This window comes from Mustela nivalis (genome assembly GCF_964662115.1).
Source record: "Mustela nivalis genome assembly, chromosome: 10".
NCBI classification, from domain to species: Eukaryota; Metazoa; Chordata; class Mammalia; order Carnivora; family Mustelidae; genus Mustela; species Mustela nivalis.
In genome coordinates, this window is record NC_139029.1 from 106,131,750 (window position 1) to 106,158,870 (window position 27,121).

Sequence of the window (27,121 nt, forward strand, 5' to 3'; positions counted from 1 at the left end):
ACCCAGAGCCTATCATTTAATAGGACTGCGTAACTACTCATTTTACATTTATCTACAGAAATAATAGACTAACTTGTAGTATTCAGAGGCAGTTTCAAATTCACCAAGAAATATATATGCATTTCCAAGGTTGCTATATGCTCTTCTTTCAGCTGCTTTATCTCCAAATTCTTTTGCAATAAGGAGACGCTGAAACAGAAAATTCTAATTAGATATAGCTATAATACAACCAGAGAATAATCTAATCACTGTTCAAAACACTGATGGAGAAAATGATCTGGCTCCAAAGCCTTGTACTATACCTGCTCATGAGCTATAACCGCATCCCTGAAGTTGCCAAGGAGGTAATGTGTGTTTCCAAGATTTCCAAAGGCACGTCCTTGGGCTGCTCGATCACCCAAAGCAGTCACTAGTGATAGGTTTTCTCTAAATAAAAAAAGTTGTGAAAAAATAAGTTTGAGAAAAAAATGTATTAATTTGATTTACAAATCAAATTCTTTTTATCAAAAAAATTTTAAATAAGCTTAGAGCCATAATGTACCACATTTTAAAGCTCCATCTATGAAAGGGGTGCCTGCGGGACTCAGTGGGTCGAGCGTCTCACTCTTGATTTCAGCTCGTACCATGATCTCAGGGTTGTGAGACTGGGCCCCATGTCAGACTCTATGCTCAGCAGAAGTCTGTTTGAGATTCTCTCTCCCTCTGGCCCTTCCCCAGCCATCCCCCCTGACCAACCGCCCCGGCTCATGTGTACACTCTAAGTAAATAAATAAAATCTTAATAAAAAAAAAAAAAAAAAAAAAAAAGATATACCTAAGATGGAGGGTGATTATAGTAAATAACCAGGAATACTTTACTGAATCATTCAGGCGGGTTTCTGTCCAAAGTCAAAAACAAGGTCAGTCTTGGAACCCTTAGAGCTAAGAAGTTTTATGGAAGATCTACTAGTAAGAGACTAAATTTACTCCACATAATTTAGGCTATTGATTTAGATATTTCTTGTTTTTGCCACTAAGTGGCACTGGTTAACAATTTAAAGGAAACCTTTCCTGGGGAGGGGATTACTACTGAACTAAAACTATCACAGCAGCAATCTGATGGTTTATTTTTACTTGCTAGTCCATAACTCTAAAACTTTTGCCAAACTTAAGAATGTATTACTGGATAAAGAACAGAGCAGATCTGTGGCTTAGGTGGGCCATATGACTGCTACTTATTGTTACTTACTCATAATAATCCACAGCTGCCTGGAGGGCGTTTCTCACTTCTTCTGGAAATTCTCCTATGTCCTGAGGACCAGGGCAGCCAAAACTTTTCCCTTTGGCGTGATACACATTTCCAAGATTGTAAAGTGCTCTTGCTTCTCCCACCTAGATGAAGATATCAGCAGAATTTACATTATGAAGTCAGAAGCCAATTATTCTAATGCTGATCACATATTTATTTATAATACCCTTGATGGCTAAGAAAAAGAAATGTTTACACTGGCCATCCACAAAGAACTAAACAAATGATTACTTATGAAAGAAGAATGTGTTATCTTCTTTTTCTCTATTTTAAATTTTTTTATTTTTTTCTTTTACTTTTTCTAGAAATATTTTTGGTATTAACTTCTAGTAAACTACAGAATAATTAAATAGGATTTAAAACACAAAGCAATTTCAATGAAAACATTTGACCTACCATCTAACGTTCCTTATTACCTTGTCATTAAGCTCTCTAGAAATATCTAGATGTCGCTGACAACAAACTACAGCTTCATCAAAATTCCCAAGAACTTTTAAGGTGTTTCCCAGATTACCACTAGCTTTGGCTTCCCCCAGCTGGTCTCCAATAGTCCTGGAGGAAAAAAGAAAAAAAAAAGTAAGTGGTATTAAAAATAAAAGCAGTCAGAGTACAGTTTTTCCCAGAAGACAACTGACATGCTTTAGGTAGGAAGGACCCATTAGCCTTGAAACTTACTTTAAATAAATTTAAAACTGACATTTCCATATTTAAATCTAATTAATTTTCATTCATTTAATTAAACCCTAGGATCATTTCACTACTATTAGTTTATTTAATTAAACTGTGATCAGCCTAAAGATTAGTTTTAGAATGCAATGCTACTGAATTAGAACTCACTAGAATGCATTAAGTTCGTTTTTTTAATTGAATGAAAATAAAATTTTTTTAAAGATTTGTATTTATTTGACAGACAGAGATCACACGTAGGCAGAGAGGCAGGCAGAGAGAGAAGAGGAGGCAGGGTCCTCACTGAACAGACAGCCCGATGTGGGACTCTATCCCAGGACCCTGAGATCATAACCTGAGCCGAAAGCAGAGGCTTTAACCCACTGAGCCACCCAGGCGCCCCTGAATGAAAAAAAAATTTTTAAGGGACACTTAGGGAGAAAGAGTATTAAAAAGCTTAAATTACCTTGCAAGAGTTAAATCATGATGATGATATTCTAATGCTTTGGCATAATCATGCAGATAGAAATAAGCATTGCCCAGCTGGCTGTAAATAGCACTAAGTGTTTTTAGGTCTTCAGTTCCAACTTGAACTGCAGCTTCAAAGAATGACACACCAGCACGGCAGTCTCCAGATTTACACAGACGTTCCCCTTCCAAGGCCAGTTCTAGGCAAGAAGCTTCCATTCTATAAAATTATATAGGACAGACATTTACAACATGACATTACAACTACACTAAAGTATTTTTAACTTGAGGTAATATAATTTTAAAGTTGACTGTGGCTACTCTTGCTCAGAAAAGCTGCCTCTATAATTGAAGTAGATATACATTATTGATAAAACAGTCAACTATTATTTATAGCATGAGCTAAGTTGCTGAATCAAATATCTCTGAGCCTCAGAAGTCTTTTATAAAGCATAGCTATATATTACTATATGGAGTCCATCTTAAAATGGCCTATCCAGAGCAACCCACTTTACAAATGAGAGAACCTAAAGTAGTGTTTCCTAAAGTATTCTGATTTGTGGCAATCTCACAGACTTTCTGAGAGTTTGGAGAGAAAACAGGTACCTGGGGAAGGTGAAGGCCTATAATTAATACCATTCTCAGTCCGTATATCAAAGTGATCTACTCACCTGTCCATCAACCCCTCCTACTACCATCTATACCTCTTTCTCTGTCCCATACACTCATACAGACACACGATCCTTCCTGTTCTCACCACATGATCATCTATACCTCAGAAAAAAAGAGCAAAATATTTTGATATATCAGGCACACTTCCATAAAAGAACTAAGAGTCAAGAAACTTTATGTTAGAAAGCAGTAATTAAAGATTGCATTAATTCTAATAGTCAAAGTCTGTCACTGGATTTTTAAAAGCCAGAAGAATGACGTTACTGTAAATCTTTGTAGGAGAAAAAGTACTGATAATTCAGATTCTAATCGTAGACTTTAGCAGGTGCCTTTCACCAAAGTTGCTACTGTGTTTTCTTCAATATTTTTATGATTTCTGCCATGTCTGTGTATTACCTAATCATTCACTTAAATGTGCTTCTATAATTTGGCAAAGCTCTTTGAAACTGGCATATGTCCTTTAAAAAAAAAAAAATAACTCTAGCTTCATCCAAAGCAGTATCCATGGAACTGTGAATTTGATGTGATACTTATGTTTATTTATGAATGTATATTAAGACAAATATGTGTAAGTAAAATACGAAAGTAAAATTACCTTATGTAATATAACTGGTACACATATCACCCTTTAGAAAACCCTGATTGAACTTATCAAGCATTTTCATTTTGTGAGCAACACAAAATTACTCCTTATCAGAATTAGCTTTGAGCGATTCTAACAGAGCAGTGATTTTTAACCCTGGCTGCACAACAGCAGAGCTCATGTAGAGTGTTTTTTTAAACTCTCAGTGTGGGGCACCTGGGTCGTGCAGTTGGTTGAGCGTCCAACTCTAGGTTTCACCTCAGGTGATGATCCCAGTGTCATGAGATCAAGCCCCATGTCAGACTCTATGCTCAGCATGGGGTCTGCTTAAGACTCACTCTCTCTTTGCCTCTGCCCTTCCCATCCTCCACCACATACTCTCTCTATATAATAAATAAATCAGTCTTTAAAAATAAATAAATAAAACTCTCAATGCTAGGCCCCACTCACTGAGAATGATAGCTGGCTTGCAGTATTTTTTAAAATACCCCTGGGGAATTCCAACGTACAAGCCAGAGTTGATAATCACTGGTTTAACAAGAAATGTGAATTAAACCATCACTCACCCTAAATTTATTTAAACACAATTATACTTTAGCATTTGTAGTAGCAGGTCAATTAACACTTTTCTTCAGATGCTGTCTCTGGTCTGTAACGTGCCAAGGTTTCTTAAAGCCATAAATTAAAATGGAATTGCAAAAGTAGAAAAGAAATCTGATAAGCCTAAGAGAAAAGTCTGGACTAAGTTCAATAGAGCCAATTGCAAAGGTGCAAAGCAGACTTTTAGTTCAGGATAAACAGATTTATGTAGTCATCTCGGATAGGTAATTTTCAAGTTTTATATGCAGGTGTCTTTTTTTTTTTTTAAATAATTCAAGTAATTTAGCCAAAGGATACTGTCCGTTCACAGACTAGTGATTTCACCCTCACTTTATGGATCTAGACAAAATAATGCAAGTAAACCTCTACTTGACATTTTGCTTCAACATCACATCAAGTCAACTAGATATAAAGATGGAAGATCTTAAGTACTTGGAAAATTAATTGGTTAAATCAGAAAATGTAAATTGCTATTTATATTTCTTCATGTCATTTCAAATTAATAAAACTGATTTTTGTCTTTCACAAGTAAAAACTGCCCTTTAGAACTGTATTTCTGAGGGGTGCCTGGGTGGCTCAGCTGTTAAGCCTCTGCCTTTGGATCAGGTTGTGATCCCAGGGTCCTGGGATCGAGCTCTGCACTGGGTTCCCTGCTTTGCAGAAAGCCTGTTCTCTCTCTTCTACTCCCCTTGCTTGTGTTCCCTCTTTTGCTGTGTCTCTGTCAAAATAATAAATGAAATCTTAAAAAAAAAAAGTATTTCTGAACATTAGAGACTTCATGAAGAAAAAATTGTTTTTGTTTAAGGTTTTACAAGGTTACCAGTATATTCTGTGTGTGAAGAGAAACGAGGTAGTAAAAGACTACTATGTAAAAATGTGATTTTATTAAAGGGTTCTTCTGCTAGATGAGCTACTGAAATGAAGTGTCTTTATTTGTCTGAATACCGAAACCCCTGAACTTTCAAGAATTACCATAGGAAAAAACTTGGGAAGTGTATTTTTACATTAAAAATACATTACTTTTTCTATTAATTTTTTAAAAAAGATTTTACTTATTTATTTGAATGAGAGAAAGCAAGAGCATCTGTGCATGAGTACAAGCAGATGGAGGCAGTGGGAGAAGTAAATTCTCTAGTAAGCAGGAAGCCTGATGCAGGAGTTGATCCTGGAAGCCTGGGATCATGACCTGAGCCGAAGGCAGACGCTTAACCAACTGAGCCACCCAAATGCCCCTCTATTAAAAATTTTTAATTTAAGCATGATTCCAATTATGTAAATTACACATTGAGCAATTTCACTGCTAGGAATTGATATTAAAGCTATAGCGACACAAATTCAAAAAAATATATGTGAAAGGAGATGTTCATAGCAGTTAAAAACCCCACACAATTAAATGTCCATCATCAGAGCATTAGTTAAAAGAAAATTACATTCCATGGTAAAATGGAATACTAATGATGATATTCACTGAGGGAGAGGGAGAGAAATAGTTACACACAGCAGCACCATCTGTTCAGGATGGGTAGGTGGCTGGCCAGGAAATCAGAGATAAGGCAGAACTGGCTATTCAGATATAAGACTGAATAGCCTTAAAACTGGAAATTTACAACATGTTTGCTATATCCATATAAACCAGAGAAACGTCTTCTTCAAATAAGTATCTTCCCCACAAATATATGACTTTCTGGATTTAAACTCACACTTTATACTGGAACCATCAAACCAAATGATGTTGCATATAATTTTAATTTAGCTATAGACTAATGGTGTCATAAGAGCTACAAATTTTTAAGAAGGCATTTTATTATTTTTTAAAAAGATTTTATTTAATAGAGAGAGAGTAAGTGAGGGGTAGCAGGATAGGGAGAAGCAGGCTCCCTGCTGAGCCAGGAACCCAATGCAGGGCTGCATCTGAGGACCCTGAGATTAAGACCTGACCTGAAGGCAGAGGCCCAACAGACTGAGCCACTCAGACACCCCCTTAAAAAGACATTTTAGATAATTTTCATTAGAAAGAGTGACAGCAAAGTGGAACACTGCTGGCTACTCAGCTGTCTCTGAAGTCTATGAAATAAGAATGCTCTGTAAGGGAAACTACCTAGAAAAGTTATTTCAGTAACTAATTTCCAAAATGAAGTCCCAAACTCTCTAGCTTATGATTAATTCTAAGAAATTTTGTGGCTCTGGTATAGTTTTATTAGACAATAAGTCAATATTCTGGCAAAATTTCTAACACCTTAATCAAATATATCTAATTACAAAGTAGTCAAGGCAAGTTGGTTTATAAATTTTTTAGAAGATCATTAAATAGTAAGAGAGAAAGTAATTTCATATCCTCTTTGTCTCTATGAGAGAATAGAATTACTTAATTTGTTTACCAGCTGGGTTGGAAACAAAGAACATACCCAGAGTAGAAGACAAACTGGGAAAATACCTCCATTAACATACATCCAACATACAATGTTTCTTTTATTCTTTCTAATGGCGTATCTAGTTGTATAATCAAAGAAAGTACATTCCTAGTAACTATAAATAAACACAGTTCTATTATCCTTAATTGAAATGTTTCTGTTTTTGCTAATAGACCATTATAGCTATAACTCCTTATTTTTGCACAAACTCATGTCATTTCAACTTGATTTTTATATTTTATTTATTATTTTTTAAAAGATTTTATTTGTTTGATAGAAAGAGAGACAGTGAGAGAGGGAACACAAGCAGGGGAAGTGAGAGAGGGAGAAGCAAGCCTCCCGCCAAGCGAGGAGCCTGATGTGGGGCTCGATCCCAGAACCCCGGGATCACCACCTGAGTTAAAGATGCGCTCAACAATTGAGCCACCCAGGGGCCCCTGATTTTTATATTTTATTATTATTTACTTTTCTTCCACACTAGATTTTTTTTTCTTTACCTTTTAAATTTTGGTTTCTTGTGTTCATAGTATACCAATGAAAGCAAGAGATTAAAAACTCAATGCTATATCATTTAAAAAGATTTAATAGAGATTTTGTTCAAATCAGATCTTCCCCTCAAAAGGTTTACATACTAAGAATAGTATGTAATTATTAATAATAATTACATATATTATTACATGCATGTAATAATGTAATAATTATTAATTAACAATTATTAAAAATAATTGTTAGGATTGAGGACTCAAGATGGAAAAAAAGAGTGCTCTCCATCTTCTCCATTGTGCTGTCTTCTGTGGCTGTCAAATCTTTTTACTGACCTTAACTCCCTCTACCTTCTATGGGTTCTAATTGAGCATGGATCTCTTCCATTATTAATCCTACCCCACCACAAACAATTTTCATCCATTCAATTTACCATATATACCTAGTTATTCTAGTTTACTTTGTGAAAGAAAATAGTGTAAATTTATCTTGATTTAGATTTGAATTTTGATGGGTTTAAATTAAAACTTAGTTTTAATTTAAATTAAATTAAAAAATTTTAAACTAAAACTTAGTTTTAAAAGTGATCTTTTACTAAATATCAAATTTAACTCTCAAAATAACACTCTGAGATAGGTATTATTACAGAAGAGGAAAATGATGCTCAGACAGGTTTAATGACCTATTAATAAGACCGTGGGAATGCAAGGCTGAGAAATGAAACCATTCTTTGTTCCAAACCCAATACTATTTCCACCATTCACATTACCTCAAACTATTCTTTTTTTTTTTTTAAAGATTTTATTTATTTATTTGACAGAGAGAGATCACAAGTAGGCAGAGAGGCAGGCAGAGAGAGAGAGAAGCAGACTCCCCGCTGAGCAGAGAGCCCGATGCGGGACTTGATCCCAGGACCCTGAGATCATGACCTGAGCCGAAGGCAGCGGCTCAATCCACTGAGCCACCCAGGCGCCCCACCTCAAACTATTCTTGAGGAAAGAATATTAACAACTACATTTACCTAGCAAAACTGAAGAATTCAACACCAAAATTGGATTCCTTTACAACTTGTATGCAATGGTCAATTTTTACAATATGAAAGTACTGAAGTGTTTATTATTCATAGTAAGAAGTATGAAAAAATTTTTATTCAAAGAAATACAAAACTAAAGAAACTTGCTTGATAATGCACCTGATATATCCATCTTTCAACATCAACATTACCAATATATAATACTCTCAGTATATTTCATCTCTACTTCCATCCTCACTCTCCAACCGCAGATTCTTTTGAAGTACATTCCAGAAAGCACATCATTTCACTTGTAAATATTTTAGTATATATCTCTAAAAGAGATTCATTTTCAAAAGAATTTAATACTATTATCATGCCTAAGAATTAATGATAATTACTTTAAAATCAATCATACACTGTTTTAAAGTTTAGAAACTAATTTCATTTTACTATCAGTCTCCATTTCTACCTTCACAAGTAGGTCACAAAATACTTCATAAATCATTATATCATCTCTCAGGAGGTTCCTCAGTGTCTGTTGAAATGGAAAAAATCATTTCATTTCAAAATTACAAACTCATGCTACAGAAACTCCTCCAGGGATGGATGAGGACTGCCACAATGAAAGAACCATATGGATAACACATTACATGCTTCCTGTTTACCAGAGTAGAACAGTAATTTATACTAGGCCACAACTCCTAATGTAAAGGACACAAAGTATTACCTGCAATTATACAATAATCCAGTTAATATACAGAATGCTGATCTTAGAGCACTGTTGAAGCCAGAGCTTTGTTTGGCATATTCTTACTAAAAATAGTACAGGAATTTAAAGTTTCTTTTAGTGAAGTCCTACACCTATATATAACCATGTTCACCCTATAATGGAAAAAGGACAAATCTAAGACGTTCCTACAGGCAGATGTATAATCTACTCCTCCTTATCTGCTATTCTTATAGCATTAAAAAGTATACCACCCTCGAAAATGCTTAGTAAGACAGATAAAAATATTACTTACTAGATTCACCTGATAGTTATGTCCAATGGAATTCAATGGACATTCCATCAAACATGCACTATGAGTCATACAACATGCTAGGCATCATAGCTGCCCTAAGGAAGTTAATGGTCAAAGAAGGGAGTGGCCAAGGAGGAGACAAACATATAAACAGATACAATGAATTTTAATATAGTTGAGACAAAGAAAGAAATATGCAAAGAATATTATGTGAGCACAGGGAAGGTACATAGTCAAACTATACTGTTTAGAAATGGTTTCCAGGAGTAGATAATTCAAGTCTGAGGGTGCAGCACGAGCAAAGGCACAGAGACATGGAACAGCAAGACATGTATAGGGAACCAGAACTCAGAGGGAAAGGTGAGGAGTGGAGAAAATAAGGACAAAGGAATACACAGAGGCTAAAAAACAGAAGATCTTGTGTACTGTTTTAAGCCTGGGTCTGCCCTACAGATTTCAAGGAGCCACCATGGTGATAAAGCAGAATTTGCGCAGTCAGCTCTGTGTTTTTAGACTGAGCCCTCTAGCAGCAAATTAAAAAGATGGATTCTAAGAGTAAGAATGGAGAATAGAGGGAATCTGGAGGGAGGATAATGGGGGCCTAAACTATTGCAGTGATAGGAAGGATCCAGATGAGTAGCTCAATCTGGATCAACGTTAAGGAGGTAAAACTGGCATGACTTCAAACTGGCTACAGAGAGTAAGAAGAGAAAAAAGCATGTAAGATAACTCCCAGGTTTCTGGAACTATGCCCAAAAGGGTAGAGGACATTTCATTTATTAAAACCCCTTTTTAATTATGCTGAATGTCCTCCCTTTCTTTTATTCAAAACTTTAAAAAAATTTTTAAAAGATTTTATTTATTTATTTGAGAGAGAGAGAGAGAGAGAGAACAAGCAGGGGGAGCAGCAGGCAGAGGGAGAGAGAAGCAGGCTCCATGCTGAGCAAGGAGCCCGATGTGGGACTTGATCCCAGGACCCTGGGATCATGACCTGAGCAAAGGCAGCTGTTAAACCAACTGAGCTACTCAGGTGCTCCTAAAACTTCCTTTTTTAAAAATAGAAATACCCTCATCTTACCTATATAAACTTCTGTGGCAGCACCTTGCCCTAACATGAATCATGTTAGATCACAAATCTATTTCCTAAACATGTGTTAAGATCTAAGATTTGGTAACCAATAACTTCAACTTACTAGAAATGCTGACTACTACCCATTGCTACAAGTTCTGATGTTTATTTAATACTAACATAACAGTTTTTTTTGTTTTTTAGATTATTTATTTATTTATTTGACAGAGAGAGAGAGAGAGAGGGACAGGGAAAGAAGAAATAAAAGCAGGGAGAGTGGGAGAGGGAGAAACCGGCTTCTGGCCCAGCAAAGAGCCTGAAGCGGGGCTCGATCCTAGGTCCCCAGGATCATGACCTGAGGGGAAGGCAGCCGCTTAACAACTGAGCCACCCAGGCAACCCAACTTGTAACAGTTTTTTTTTTTTTTTTTTAAAGATTTTATTTATTTATTTAACAGACAGAGATCACAAGTAGGCAGAGAGGCAGGCAGAGAGAGAGAGAGAGAGAAGCAGGCTTCCTGCGGAGCAGAGAGCCCGATGCAGGGCTCGATCCCAGGACCCTGAGATCATGACCTGAGCCAAAGGCAGCAGCCCAAACCACTGAGCCACCCAGGCGCCCCCCAACTTGTAACAGTTTTGACAAAGAAATCTATTATCTATTCTTTGACAAAAAATCTATTATCCTAATCACCTAATAATTACATGCCTTTCATTCAATATTTGTTCATTTTATTGTTAGTGCAATGATCCAGACTTCTAGAATAAATGTTAAATAATGATGCAGAAATCACTGCTTTGTTCCTAAATGTATCTAAAATGTCATTAATATTTTATCACTAAATACTAAACTGGCTATTTATCATGTTTAGAAAGCACCCACCCATTTCAATGCTACTGGCTTTCTAAAAAGCTCATTTATTAAAGATCACCATTTAAAAACTGAAACATGGGGCACCTCGGTGGCTCAGATGTTAAGCACCCGCCTTCTGCTCAAGTCATGATCCCAGGACCCTGGGATCAAGCCCTGCATCAGACTCCCTGTTCAGGGAGACCCTGCTTTCTCCCTCTCCCTCACACTCCACTGTTCCCTTGCTTATGCTCTCTCACTCTCTCTCTAATAAATAACTAAAAAATATTTTAAATAAATAAATAAATAAATAAATAAAATAAAAACTTAAACATAAAAATTAGGTCATTCATCTGACCATATTACAAATCCATCTTTTACCCCAAACATTTAGAAATATATTTCATTTTTATATTTGCATTACAATAGTTGGAAAATATAATGTAACTATTCATAAACTCATCCACAAAACATTAATAAATTATAATATATAATTGGCCTTTAGCACCATTTTCCTATAGAAAGGATATAAAAACTTACAACAACCACAACAAAAAGAAAATACCATATACAGGAGATACTAACTGAAGATAATATATTTTGAATATATTCAAATTTAAATCTGAAATGATCAGAACTAAATACATGTTTAAATAAGGATTAAAAGCCACCAAGAAAGCAGTAGTCTTACCTGTAACGAACATGAAAAGAATGGTCTTCCCTCATACTTATCAAATTTTCCTCCATTGAGTCATATTATAAGCGGAGTAAAATATGAAATTATTTAATTTTGTGCCAATCCAGGTCTTTACAATGTAGAACTGCTGCAGAACATTGTCCGGTTAGTATATTAATGAGTTGGTGTTAATACATCCTAAGCTCCTGCTTCTTCTTTATTAATAACAAAAGGAGGTCAATGTCAGACAGCTTAAAGTTTCAAAGTGTGTCCCAAATCCTTGCATCTCTGGCCCTTTCAGCAGCACTTCAGCAACATTTCTGCAAAAGGAATACAAGATGCCTTGCTTGAAGTCCTATTTTCAAAGAATAACCTAAAGTAAGTCCAATCTGTACATAATCACATAGCTAACTCCACAGACTGCTGTCATATCAATCACGGAAAAAAAGCAACAGAGGGCTTAACTGTCACCATAAAGCTTCTCAATAAGGATGTGAATCTATTACATTTATTTGGGACCTACACCTTAATTTTTAAAGTTGTTTTAAAATACAATAATCTATGTAATATTTTCTTTTCTTTTCTTAAAAGATTTTAATTATTTATTTATTTGGAGAGATCACACGTAGGCAGAGAGTCAGGCAGAGGCAGGAGAAAGCAGGCTCCCTGCTAAGCAGAGAGCCCGATGCGCGACTCAATCCCAGGACCCTGGGATCATGACCTGAGCCAAAGGCAGAGGCTTAACCCACTGAGCCAGCCAGGCGTCCTGTAATATTTTCTATTGTAAACAAATACAGGAGAATGTTTTAGAGCATCTAAAGAGAAAATTATGATACTTTAAGCTTTAAAAATTTCTATCTTAACAGGTAAAATGAGAATTCAGTAATTATTTGAATAAGCCAATTCCAAACTCTAAATTTATTCCTTTGAAAACATTTGTGTTGATAATTAGCTTATACTTGTATTCATTTGTTTTCAGAGTATATTCTACTTTTACTTTTTAAGGTCTTTAAAATGTTATTAGTAATGAGTAGGTACAAAACAAATTTAGAAAATATGTGTAGAATGACACAACAAACATTTATATACCACCACCCAGTTTAAGAACATTCTTACTACCTTTGAAGTCTTATGGATGCCTCAACCTAACCAATCATACCTTCCTCTAAGGTGATCTCTAAACTGAATTTTGTTCATTATTCCCTTGTTTGTTTTTATAACCGTGGTACAGTATCTGCATAGGCCTAAAAATTATATTATTTAGTTTTTTAAGGTTTTGCTTAATATTATGTTTCTGAGATTCATCTCACTTGTTGCACATAGCTACAGTTTGCAGATTTCCACTGCTGTATCATATTCCATTGAATACCAAATATATTTTTCATTCTGCTCTTGATGGGAATTTGTAGTTTTTGTATATTTTTACTATTAAAAATTATTGCTATGAACATTGGTATTAATAACTAAATGTACTGTTTAAATAGCACAGCAGGTAAGCTAAAGAGAGAATAAGTAAACTAAAAGAGTATCTGAAGAAATTATCCAGACATTCAAAGATAAGGAGATGAAAAATGAAGAGCAGTTTCAGAGAAGAGAAAGACAAAATGAGAGGCTCTGACAGAGGTCTAATTACAGTACTAGAAGGAAAAATAGAAAGGAAAGTAAAGGCAAAATCTTCATTGATAAAGAGTTTTTTTCAGAATTGAAGACAGACTTTAATTAGCAAATTGAAGAAGCACACACTAAATCCTAAATAGAAAAGTGAAAATGAATCCCGTACCCAGATACATCACAAAGAAACTACAGGCCATCACACACAATTATGAAGTCCTGGAATCTCAGTGTTATAAACAACTCTATAGGTCAGTTAGTCTAACATTTTACTACAGTATTCCCAGAAAGGTCTTGGGGTGGCTAATCCTAATTTTGAATAGTTCTTTTAGAAATGTGTTCCATACTTGGAGCAATCTTTCCATTTCTATCCATTTTTTTCTTTTGCTGCCATCCAATTAAATCTAATTCCTTTTTTAAAAAAAATATTTTATTTATTTTACAGCGAGATCACAAGTAGGCAGAGAGGCAGGCAGAGAGAAGGGGGAAGCAGGCTCCCTGCTGAGCAGAGACATCAATGTGGGGCTTGATCTCAGGACCCTGGGAACATGACCTGAGCCGAAGGCAGAGGCTTAACCCACTGAGCCTAGATTTAGGCACCCCTAAATCTAATTCCTTTACCACATAACATCATTTTAAATATTTCAGCTATAACGTAGACTCTAAATCACACATACCGACTGCTTTGTTAATCGGTACGGTTAGAAAAGAGGTTAGTCAGTAACAAAGCAGAAAAGGACCTGCGAAGAGGTAGAAGGTGAAAAGGACCAGCCTTGGGAATATTAACAAGCTTCCCAGAGGAAACGAAGTTTTCATATTAATAACCAGTCTGACATATTAAAAAAACACAGACACACAAAATAGAGGCGCCTGGGTGGCTCAGTGGCCTCTGCCTTCGGCTCAGGTCATGATCCCAGAGTTCTGGGATCGAGTCCCACATCAGGCTCTCTGCTTAGCATGGAGCCTGCTCCCCTGCTACCCGAGACCACCTGCCTCTCTGCTTACTTGTGATCTCTCTCTCTCTCTGTCAAATAAATTTAAAAAATCGTAAAAAAATAAAAATAAAAAAACACAAAATAATATTATTTTTATCCCTTCCCTGGTCAACAAAGGAAGCATTGTCTTAAGAATGGATGAAAAGAAAGGGTAGCAGCTATTAACCCCCAAAATCTTTTTCTTTTGTTCAGAATCCCATCGTGCCTCCTTAGTAAATAAAACACTATAGGGGAATTAGTGTAGATATTAATAGCAATAGCTTCAAAGTACATCTAGATTACCCTATAGCTAAACTGTCAACCAAAAGGTCTTCTTCCTCTACCCACACTAAGGTTTAGGCTGTTATTTATAAAATGGGGCAGAAGGTAAAGTATTAGAATAAATTTGACTTTGAATTAAATTAAGTTACAATTTAATTGAAATATTTTTTCACGCAGATCATAATGAAATTTCAAATTTTACCAATCACTAAAAAATGTTAACTTTATATTCATTAAAAGGTAAACGTGGAATCAAATTAACAAATGTATATAAATGAAGTTGTGAAATACCTGAAGACTGCATAGAGAAACATTTTTTTTTTTTAAAGATTTTATTTATTTATTTGACAGAGAGATCACAAGCAGGCAGAGAGGCAGGCAGAGAGAGAGAGAGAGGAGGAAGCAGGCTCCCCGCTGAGCAGAGAGCCCGACGCGGGACTCGATCCCAGGACCTTGAGATCGTGACCTGAGCCAAAGGCAGTGGCCTAACCCACTGAGCCACCCAGACGCCCCATAGAGAAACATTTTAAAACTAATTTAAACAAGCAAGAAGACGGAATGCTATTCACCATTTCAATAAGGACTATTTATAATATGGTTTTACAATTCTCAAAAGAATTATATCCCAAACCAGTCACTCTTAGATTACAATCTCCATAACAATAAAGTAGCATTTCTCATTATTCACTGAACTCACAAGCAATTCTTGATTTAATGATTAATTTTGCAAGAACTCTCTAACCAGTTTAGTAACAATGTGTTCATTCATGCTGTACATTACACAGTTAACAAACCCACTTCATATTTAACACACAGTTTATATATTCCTAGTGTAACAGTAATAAAATCTGCAATAAATATTAAAGTATGTTCATTAGGATAAGAAAATTTAATGACAGGACTAGGAAATAGAATGGAAATTAAAGGTTTGAAAGAACATTAGGAAGTCACCAAATTTAGGGTGCCTGGGTGGCTCAGTAGGTTAAGTGGCTGCTTTCGGCTCAAGTCATGATCCCAGGATCTGGGATCAAATCCCACATCGGGCTCCCCTCTCAGTAGAGAGCCTGCTTCTCCCTTTCCCTCTGCCTGCTGCTCTACCCACTTGTGCTCTGTATGTCTCTGTCAAATAAATAAATAAAATCTTAAAAAAAAAAAAGGCACCAAATTTAATCTCCAATCTCCATCAAGACTTATAACTAGTAATTTACAAGTAAACATATGTCCTTCATAGCACCTCTCAGGTTTTAAAAAACAGCGCTTCTAAAATCCCACTGCTAACAAAAACTCACAACACCTTTTGATCTGACTACAGAGAACTAAAAAGACATAATTTTTTTCTGTATGCTGGAAACTGACAAAAGCACATAAAAAGATAAAGTAGTATATCATTTCGATTGCCTCACACTTAATTACCTGATTAGTAAGTCAAAATAGGCAGATTCCCATTATACAGGTAGGTGGACTTCTAGGCACTGTCCAAGGTATGCAATCAGAGTAAATAAATCCTAGCCTTGCTCTATTCCATTGTTAGTAAAATATTTGGGAACTAAGTGATGGGGAAACATAGGAGATACACAGTTACATGTATATCTTTTGTCCTTTCAATTTGTCCAAATGATCCAATTTAAATGCCAATAACCTCTGGTCTGATTCTTTTAAGTATCTCTATAAACTGGTAACACCCATCAGACAATGAATGTAACTTAATTTTCTTGCCTTTATTTTTTTTAATTTTAATTTTTTTCATTTATTTGACAGACAGAGATCACAAGTAGGCAGAAAGGCAGGCAGAGAGAAAGGAAGAGGCAGGGTCCTCGCTGAGCAGAGAGCCCAATGTGGGGCTTGATCCAGGACTCTGGGATCATGACCTGAGCTGAAGGTGTTGGCTTTAACCACTGAACCACCCAAGTGCCCCCTTTTCTTGCCTTTAGATTAGATAATCTAAATTCTTTAAACTTTTCTTATGCCAATAATTCCCTCTAAGGTGCAATAGTCAAATTCTCCAAATCCCTTTCAGTTGTAATGTTTCAAGTCAGATACAGTAGCCGTTTATGAATCTGAACAGGGATAAATATTGAAGAAGAGTCAAGAAAATATTTTAAATGAAGTTCTTTTATATTAGACTTAAGGATACAGGTTATAATAACAAATATACATTGTAGAAGTAATGGGGGTAATAAAGAAGGATGCCAAAACAAAGTTCAACAGAGAGAAAAGTTCAGAGCCTGATTTTAGTGCAGCAGATGTTGAAGAGACAACTACACCCCCCAAAAAATTTTGATATCAGAATATATGACTGATATGGGAAATTAGTGCCTAAAGCAAGGGAAGTCAGACCTAAGAATGGCTGAGTACTTGATTAAGTAATCTGGCTAGGAGTACCTAAAGAAAAAGGAAAAACAATGCACACTGACTAGATGTGAAAGGCAAAGGTCAAGCAGTAACAGAGAACTTAAAAGAGTTCCAATTTTCAAGGTAGATGGAGCAGTAGCAGTATAGTGACAGACTGGATTGGAAGAGGGATACTTCCAAGAGGAGAAAATGGATTAGACTTTGAATAGGAAAAAGTAAAATACTTCTATTAAACTTGTACTTGGTAAAGTGTTACATTCACAAATAATAGCTGAAAAAAATAAAGATATCAAACTTGAGATAATTTGAAATCATATGAAGTTCAATAAATGAAAGAATCTGAGGTTAAAAAAATAGAACTGAGTGACTGACATTTCTGAATTTTTGCACATCTTTAAATTAAAATTTTTTTTAAAGTACCAATGAGATCTCAATGTTAAATACTGCAATAAGTCAATGGCAAAATTAAAGAGAAATTGCAATGAAAGAAAAAAAATTAAAGCAAGGCATAATAGTTCTGTTTCTTTTTTCAACACACTCAATCTCTAAACCAATAATATAACCTAATTTTTACATAATACTCTGAACCAAAGATAACTCAATTACATAATACTCTGAACCAAAGATACACTCACATGTATGTACATGTGTGTGTATATCCATGTATCTATGCATAGTGTTGAACATGGTGTTATTACCCACTGTCATACATCACAAATGTAAATTACTTTATACAATCCCAAATTAATAAAATAAACAATCATACTGATTAGTTAAGCAGATCATTCTATTCTCTATCATTCTGGAGAAATGTGAATTTACCACAGACTATGCTATAAAAACTGTATGAATAAAGTTTTCCTTAAGCAAATATATAATCCTAAAGTATGCACTCCAATTATGGTTAAGCCTTAATTTATTGCTCATCTTTATGTCTTCAACAATCAAAATTTAGTCTGTGAGATGTCAAACCAAGTTAGTTTAGAAAACAAGCAAAACTAACTGCATAACTGCTAACTGAAACACATTTTATTATAAAAACTTTCTAATAAGCTGTTTGTGACTATCAGTCAGCTAAATAAATAGAATAAAATTCCAAGAATAGATTAATGGTACTAGTTTCCAAATAAATCTGTATCTTAAAGGTATACTACCAGTCAGAAGGGTTTCCAAGTGTATTTGAAGTTCTCGAAGGTCATTATGAAAGATATCAAATAGAAAACTAAGGTAGTATTACTTTCAAACTCTCATTTTTATTCTGGCAGATTAAAAAAAATTCAGATCCAGAGCCATGGCCTTTCAAAACGCAAATGCAACAACCACTTCAGAATAGTATAATCCAAACAATTTTAGCAATATACAATAAGAATTCCTTTTCACGTTTTCAATATTTATACCTAAAAGTTCACCACTCTAAACAACTAAACTATGCATAAACTTTCTTTTTTTATGAGGAAACATTTATATTTAAGGACTCCAATGAATTATGCTCCCTGGATAGTCAATACAAATAAACCATATATGAAATTTCAAACTAGATAAATACTAAAACAATATGTAATTTAGAAGAAAAGTATTTAAATATTTCAAGGCTTCACTATTGCAGTGAAAAAGGACCAAGTACTAGTTCACTAACATGAGAAATGCTGAATGTCTATAGGTCAACAGCAGTTTCCAAAAGTCTCTACACAAAGCACTATGGATATAGTAATTATTGCATGAGCAAACTTAGTGTCTTTGGTTTGGCAGCCCATGATAAATCAGGAAGAAGTTAAATACTGAAGATTTTTATTGGGGTTAGGGGGGTGATAAACTACAGAGGGGCTCTATTTTTAGATTATATATGGGGTCAATATGAATTATGCCAGTGACTACACTAATCACTAAAACTGCTGTTTTGTAATTATAATTCTCAGTGATTACAATAATTCAAGAGGATGAAGCAGTTGTTTCAAAATTTCAAGGAGAAAAGAGAGATTACTTTTATGCAACATCCCTAATCTTGGTTTCCTTTTCCCCTACAAAACAGTTATTGAATCAAAAGTCTTGCTGCAACAAGATAACTTTTTTTTTAAGTAGGCTCCTCACCCAATGTGCAGCTCGAACTCAAAACCCCGAGATCAAGATCCCATGCTCTACTGACTGAGCCAGCCATGTACCCCAAGATTATGGATTTATATTTACAAATATAGGGGTGCCTGGGTGTCCCAGTGGGTTAAGCCTTGGACTCTGGTCTCAGCCCAGGTCTTGAGTTCAAGCCCCTCATTGGGCTCCACACTTGGCATTGGCATGGAGTGAGTGTGTGTGTGTGTGTGCATGCATCCATGTTCAACTAAAGGAAAAAGTATGTTCATTAGAATAAAATTAATAATTTTCTCCCCATTATTTAGTTTTATTTCTCATCAAACTGCAGCCCAGAGTTTACAAATAATGTTAATTATCTCTCCTACAAAATAATGTTAAATAGATATGGTTCTTTTAACCCATTAGTAAAATTAATAAACTTTTGAAGCGTTTCAGTTAGATAGCTGAAGAAGAAAAAGGATTTCTAGTTAACTGTTTGAAACATATAAAAATGGATACATAGAAGTATTACAATACCAAAGTTATAAAGGACATAGTAATGGCACTTAATAAAAAAAAAGACATTCTAAATTTTCATCGTTCCCAATTATATTTTCAGTGCTTTCTGAATGACTACTCAGGTTATAAAACCGGGAGATCACAAGAATATGTCTGCAACCCCAAAACACTGATGGTTCACACTAAGCCCAATTTCTACCCAAAAAACCCCCAAAAAACAAAAAAAAACATCCTAAATGTATATATATTAGTTCTTCCCCTTTCTGATCTGTAATCCTTTTATTAATAAATAAGTATAAGCTTATTTATTTGTTTTTCTTTTTAAGGAGAAATAGATCCCAAATGCAAGAGGGTTAAAAATGTCTAAAAAGGGTCCCTAGAAAGTTTGAATTTAGAATTCTTTATAGGAAAATGTAACTCTGCCTTCTTCCAAAAGTTATCACTAACCTGTGGAAAAATGTTTTATTCAATTCGGTAATGTTACCAGATAATATAGGAAGAATGACTCTAAATAAAAAGGGCCAGAGACAGCTTTTTAGAAGCAAGGATATCTGTACTATACCTTGAAAGATGGGTAGACCTTATTAGGCAAATGAAGGAAAGGCATTCCAGTCACAGGGAAATGATTCAAGCAAAAGCAAGGAGGTAAGAATGCACAGAATGTATGCCCAGTTCAAACACACTGGGTTAGGAGTTGGAAAAGAGAAGTCTAAGAAGGTACTAAAGTGTTAGGGACTCAGAATATGTATGTGGCCTTGTATTTAACCTTGCAATTTTTTCAACAAAAGAATAGCAGAAGTCAGATCTGTGTTAGATAAACTGGCAGAAACACACAGGGTAGAGGAGAGAGACAAAAGGAAGATACTTCAAAAACTCCAGAAGCAACTGCCGAATAAGAAGTTTTCTCTGGTCATCTCACAACACCAAGCAAATTGCTCTGCACATAATCAATGCCCAACAAACTTTTAAAAATTTCTTGCCTGGGAAGAAGATAAGAGCTCTGAAGCAGCAAAGAATCCTATACTAGAGAGAAAACTGGGCTTTAATATAGATCTGCTCCACAGTAAAAAGTACATTCATATTCATGTAAATAATTCAGGAAAATTTTACCTAATTTTTTACTGTTTTCATAAAGATGACTATAGGATATTGAAAACGTTATATGACTTGTAAGATACTGAACCGAAGACAGCAGTCCTAAAAGGAGGACTGAAATATTTCTACAAGGTTCCCAATAAAACACAACACCTACAGGCACCTTAAAAGTGGATTATGTCCCTACAAATGGAATCCAGAGAACCTGAGGAGTTTTAAACAGTCGCAGAGAAGCAATAGAGTATGTGCTCTGGGATCAGGCCACACAGTTTGACTTACCACGTCTTGATCTTGAGCTAAACTCTCAGACTTGGTTTGGGCATAATGACACTTATCCAACATGTGTTGTGATGATTAGAGATCCATTTTATAAACTACCTAACCCAGTGCCTGGCTCTAGTACTTAACGCAAGTACTCAATAAAGTATAGCAGTAATAATGATAGTAGCTGTTATTACTTCTTTGAAAGTCTATTAGATTTACAATAGTCTAAATCTACATCAGTTTTTTCATTTTCAAATTCCAGATAACTAATTACAAAATTTTTTACCATTTAGGTAAATCTTAAGACATTTTACCCTTAAATACAAGGCCATTTAAACCTATCTTCGCTGTAATTAGCCTAGTACCAAGTCTGAGGTTTATATTAAAATATAACGTTTCTAACACTGCGTGTCTGATTTATTGTTAAAACAATCTTTTAAAAATTTATTTATTTATGGGACGCCTGGGTGGCTCAGTTGGTTGAGCAGCTGCCTTCGGCTCGGGTCATGATCCCAGCATCCTGGGATCGAGTCCCACATCGGGCTCCTTGCTCGGCAGGGAGTCTGCTTCTCCCTCTGCCTCTGCCTGCCATTCTGTCTGCCTGTGTTCACGCTCTCTCTCTCTCTCTCTGACAAATAAATTAAAATAAAAAAATAAAAAGCCTTTAAAAAAATTTATTTATTTATTTACTTATTTGAGAGAGAGCGAGATACAGCACAAGCAGGGGGAGGGGCAGAGGGAGAAGCAGGCTCCCCGCTAATGCGGGACTCGATCCCAAGACGCTGGGATCATGACCCGAGCCAAAGGCAGACGCTTAACCGTCTGAGTCACCCAAACACCCTGCATGTCTGATTTAATAACATTAGAAAATACAACTAAACTGCCGAACTAGCCAAAGCAGATTTGAGAGGAACCGCCTCTACAACAATACCACACAACTTTTTACTTTGTATCTGCTCCACTCGTTTTACCATAAATAATCGCCTAAGGAGTTTGTCAGAACGAATCCATGGTAAGGCTTAAAGCAGAGTTAAGTCTGGGACTGCCCTCACTGTCCTCACACACACCCAGGTCAATCAACAGTGACCGTCCCTTTGTTTACAAGTAAGCAACATAAAAATTAAACCAAAGCTGCTTCTCGAATAGGGACAACCCAAGCAAAAAATGGTCTTTATCAGAGGTAATCACAGTGGTGGTTATCAGACCGGAAATCTTCAGGCACCCTTCTAACGTAGCAGCTTGAAAATTTAGCTACACACCACGAAAGACTCCAACTCAAGTCCACAGAAATAAAAGCCAAGAAGCTACTCCGTTTAACTCTGCGGCAAGGTTAAATTATGCATTAAGGCAAATAAAATTTCCACCCTTACTTGTTTTCTTTAATAGAGTTCAAATGATACTAGTTAAAGTGACCTAACTGGTTACCACTAAAACTAATTATAAATTATCCACCTTTTTTTTTTTCCCCTCTTCGAAGATATTCCATAAATTATACAGATTTTCCGACAAGGGCTTTCTTAACATCCTCTGCTTACTAAGACTTTTTGCAGCAATTACTAGTACCTACGGTAACTCGACAGGTCGGTGCCTCAAATCCGAGAACTTAACTGGTAAATGCAGGTGTTTGACAAACACTGCCCGCTTTAGACAGCAAGCGCAAGACCACAAGTGAATGCTATCTGCCTCGGGTTAATTACACGGGGATTCGGGTTTTTAATCCACTGTTTGTTACACTCAGAATACGTGAGGAGTCGCTGTGCCCTCATCACACTTTTTATAAAAAAAAAAAAAAAAAAAAAAAGTTAGGGAACAAAGCTCTCAAACTTGACTCGTTTAAAAATTTCGCAGTAAGAAAGCAACCTGCACCTCAGCCAGCGGCTTCTCATCCAGTTCCTGGTCTCCTCACTCGGGTCCCCGCCACGCCCGCCCCAGCCGCGCACCCAAACAAAGCAGGCGGCCCCCAGCCCCGGGACACAGAACCTCCCGACCCAGCCCCGCACACACATGCCCCACCCCGTCATCCCCCTCCGCGGGGCGCCCTGAGACGCCTCAGAACTCACCTCCCGCGGGCCGACGAGTCACGGGAGCGCGGCGATAGCGACGGAGCTGCAGCTGAGGAAGCCTCAAGCGACCGACGGGTGGCCGCGGCCCCTCCCCCAGGCGCGTCCGCGCGTCGGGGGTGCCTTGCTGGACAGAGGCACTGCGGGAGGCAGGCGCGCGCCCCCCGCCCCCGCTCGCCGCAGGTCACGTGGGCCAGAGCTCGCGCAGCAATCCTCTCCTCCTAGGGGTCCCGCCGCGTAGCCAGCTTCCACCGCTCCCCTCCTCTGCGCCTGCGCCCCAGCTTCAGTAGCTCCCATTCAAACGGACAACGCCCCGCGTCTTTCAGACCCGCCAATGGCCGGCGCGGGGGGCGGAGCGGGGCGGGGCAGTTGTCCGCTTCTCTGCCTCCGCTCTGCGGGGCGGGTGGGGCACTGCGAGTCAGGGCGGCGGGGACTCGGGTAGGTGGGCTTGTCCCCACGCCGTTCTGGGTCCTGTCCTCAGCCTTCAAGTTGAAACTGCTCTTCTGCCCTGTTACTTCTTCTTCAGACACTGAAGGGCGGAGCGAATAATATCGTACCGATAGAGTTCCGAGAGGGTCTGGCGCAGACCCCTTTAAAAGATGGGCGCATAGAACAAATGCGTCCTGCACTTACAGCTCGGTCCAGCCTAGAGAACGAGTTTCCCAAGCGGCCTATGCGGGATGTTTAAGAAAAAGGGCTCTGTGACAGGAACAGAGGGACCGTGTCAAAGTCCGAACAAGGCAGCCTCAGTTCTTGCGGCCCTGTCACCATTCTGGCGTTTCCAGCTGTTAAGAAAGCAAACTGGTGTTGACTGCAGAGTTGCCAGATCCCAGGAAAGCTGGGAGGCACGTGACTCAGTTTCGGGCCGCTACATTTCAGATACACTGGGAAAAGTCAGCTTTATTTCCATGCACCGTCTCCATACCAGATTTAACCAAAACTTAGGTCTCAGTTCTTCACAAAAATACCAAGACTACATTCTCTCGGGGCTAAAGAGGAGGTGAATTTAATTGATTATTTTTCAAATATTTCTCCACTGAAATGAAATTTAAATGTTTCTGCAGGCTTAAGGATATGTTAGAGAGAACCCCACTTTCAGTATCTCTCTGAATGATCGCCATAACAGTGACCCAAGCAGCATTTCTCTTCCTGGGAATATGTTATGGCAAATTGGTGAAAATAACAGCTTTGGCATCAAACTTGACCTGGATTTGAGTTACATCTTTGCCACTTAGGGATTGGTTGACCTTGAAAGAGTTACTTATCCTCTTTAGCTTTAGTTTCCTCAACTGCAAAACATAGGTAATAGAAGGGGTGGTTATGCTTCCATGAGATAAGTCAGTTAAACCTGACTGCTTGATAAATGGTACCTATTATCATTATTATCAACAACTACCTTTAATATCAGATGCTTATAAACAACAACTGAATTAGATGCCTGTACCATTTCAGAGGTAGGTATTATGATTCCTTCTTACTCATAAATTCTTTTTTGGGTGTTGATAGGATGTTTTCCTATCAACATCCATTGTCCAGAATGAATCATTATGTCCCACCTGCAAATCTCTTACACCTGTGACTTTCTATCACTCGTATGAGTTATTTCTAACTTACTCAAGTTGAATTCGTTTTTAAATTACCCTTTAAAAGGCATAAATCAGATTATGTCACTCTGCTATTTGAAAACCTTTAGTGATTTATCATTTGATTTAAAATAAAATCAAAATTCCCTACCAGAGCCCGCAAAGAGCCTGAAGTGATCTTGCCCTACCGACCTCTCTACTCTCCTGTATTTCCCTCTCCTTCTAGCTTACTTTGCTTCAAGTACACAGGACATTTCTCTAGAATAGACCAAGCCTCAGGGTTCTCTCAGGGCCTTCTCTCTTGGCAGTTGCCGCTGCCAAGATTTTTTCCCTCAGGCTCTTTAAATGACTGGCTACTTGTCAGCCCTCAGCTTTCAACTTATTCATTACAGTATTTAGCAAGTATGTATTAAGTTTCTGCTATGTGTCAGAAACTGTTGTAGGTGCTGGGAATATAGTAATGAGCAAGAGGGAGTACAGCCCCTGCTTTCTTGGAGCTCAATAAAAATAATAAAAATATCAAGTTGTGGCAGGTACCATGCAAAGAATTCAAAGGAGGGTGATGTGAGAGTGACTGAAAGGCAACTTTACATTGAGGGTCAAGGTAAGAAGGCCCACTTTGAGAAGACAGTATTCAAACCAAGACTTTAATTATAAGGAGCCATCTTTTAAGCAAAGCTCAAGGAAGAGAATATTAGGCAAAAGGAGAAGCTAATGCAAAGTCCTGTGAGGGCAAGCTTTGTTGGTTTTAGAAACTGGAAAAAGACCACTATGGCTTAAATGAAGTGAGGTAGAGAAGAACATATAGGATGACATCACATCAGACCATGTAGACCTTTGTAAAGCCAGGACGATGAGTTTGGGTTTTACTTTCTAACTGTTATAGTAGCCAGAGGAAGATTGTAAACAGGGGTAACTTCATTTGTTTATATCATTGTCTATTGTTTATATCATTCATATATATATATATATATATATATATATATATATATAATTATTTTTAAAGGAACACTCTGAAAACCAGAATTTCAGACATTCTGTAAGATAATTAGCCCAGACTCTTCACAAACATCATTGTCATGAAAAACAAAACAACCAAAAAAGGTACATGAATCTTGTGGAGTCCTAAATCAGAGAGAGAGAATGAGAGAAAGACTATAAAAGACATTTTAGAAACAACTGGGGAAATTTGAATATAGATAATATATTCAATAATATTATAGAATTACTGTTAATTTTCCTAGAGGTGACATGGAATTATGGTTATATAGGAGAATTTTTTTATTTTGAGTAAATGCAAGCTGGAGTACTTCAGAATAAAAAACCATGATTTCTGCAACTTATATGAAAATGGTCCAGCAAAAGACAAAGGAGAGAAATACAAGCTAAATATTAACAATTAGGCCTAGGTGAAGCTATATCTCTTATTGTTGTACTATACAATTCATGTAATATTCTTTTACTTTTTCTAGAAATTTGGAATTTTTCAGAAATTACTCTGTAGACTTCCATGTCTGAAAGTAATAACCCATATGCCCTGTTCAACTCTCCCACTGAAAACAACTTAAAATGCTTTCAAATTTTTTTTTTCATTTCTTTTCAGTGTAACAGAATTCATTGTTTATGTATCACACCCAGTGCTCCATGCAATACATGCCCTTCATAGTACCCACAACCTGGCTCCCCCAACCTCCCACCCCCACCCCTTCAAAACCTTTGGATTGTTTTTCAGAGTCCATAGTCTCTCATGGTTTTTTAAGAAATAGAAAATTTATCAATGACCTAGGCTTCAAGTAAGGATTACTCAGAAGCTAGGAACTAGTAAATAGATAAGCAGATGAACTTGAGTTTCAGTTGTCACAGTCTCATGAGACATGGAAAAAAGAGACAAAGGCTTGGTCCTACCAAGATGGAGAATCTAAGAAGAGACTCTACACACAAGCCAGGATCTCCCAAAGTCCTCGCCAACCTTTTATCAGAAGAAAATTGCCTCTAATCATCCTTAACATAGAATAGAGAAGGAATTATCTCCTGATATTTGTGTGTGTATGTGTGTTTTGCTTTGTGGGTTTTTAAAAATTTTTTATTTTTAATTTTTTTTATCAAAGGCAATAATCTGTTCTACCTGGCTTGTCTGAAACTAAAGCACATAATTTACTTTAAAGTGGTTTCAGGTTGATGGTGCCCTGAGACAACTGGCAAAGGTAAACCAAATCACCTTTAGAGACTGAATGTATCTCCCCCAGATTTAAATGTTTAAACCCACAATTCCCATTGTGGCAGTATAGGGTCACAGAGGATCAAGAGAGAGGAGCACTCCTGAATGAGATTAGTGCCCTTATTAAAAAAAAAAAAAAAAAAAAAAAAAAAAAAAAAAAAAAGACCCAAAGAGCAGCCTCACTCTCACGTATACAGTGAGATAACAGCCCTCTAAGAACCAAGAAATGGTCCCTCATCAGACACAGTTTGCTGGCACCTTGATTTTGGACTTCCCAGCTTCCAGAACTGCGAGGAACAAA

At 36.8% G+C, this 27,121-nt stretch overlaps 1 protein-coding gene across 2 annotated transcripts in view; it reads right to left on the reverse strand.

Annotated features, from left to right (window-relative positions):
* The window catches only part of GPSM2 (G protein signaling modulator 2), a 58,394-nt gene extending 35,023 nt beyond the window's left edge, over nt 1-23,371 (reverse strand). The window contains exons 1-7 of one of the 2 annotated variants that reach the window (XM_082687579.1): nt 23,020-23,364; nt 11,814-12,118; nt 2,420-2,641; nt 1,704-1,839; nt 1,228-1,370; nt 303-426; nt 74-189 (exon numbers count right to left, since the gene is read on the reverse strand). In XM_082687579.1, the coding sequence (XP_082543705.1) occupies nt 74-189; nt 303-426; nt 1,228-1,370; nt 1,704-1,839; nt 2,420-2,641; nt 11,814-11,869 (797 nt within the window). In that variant the 5' untranslated portion in view covers nt 11,870-12,118; nt 23,020-23,364. Of the gene's footprint in view, nt 1-73; nt 190-302; nt 427-1,227; nt 1,371-1,703; nt 1,840-2,419; nt 2,642-11,813; nt 12,119-23,019 lie in introns of both variants that reach the window. The other variant, XM_082687580.1, reaches the window with a different exon arrangement.
* Nucleotides 23,372-27,121: the final 3,750 nt, after the last annotated feature.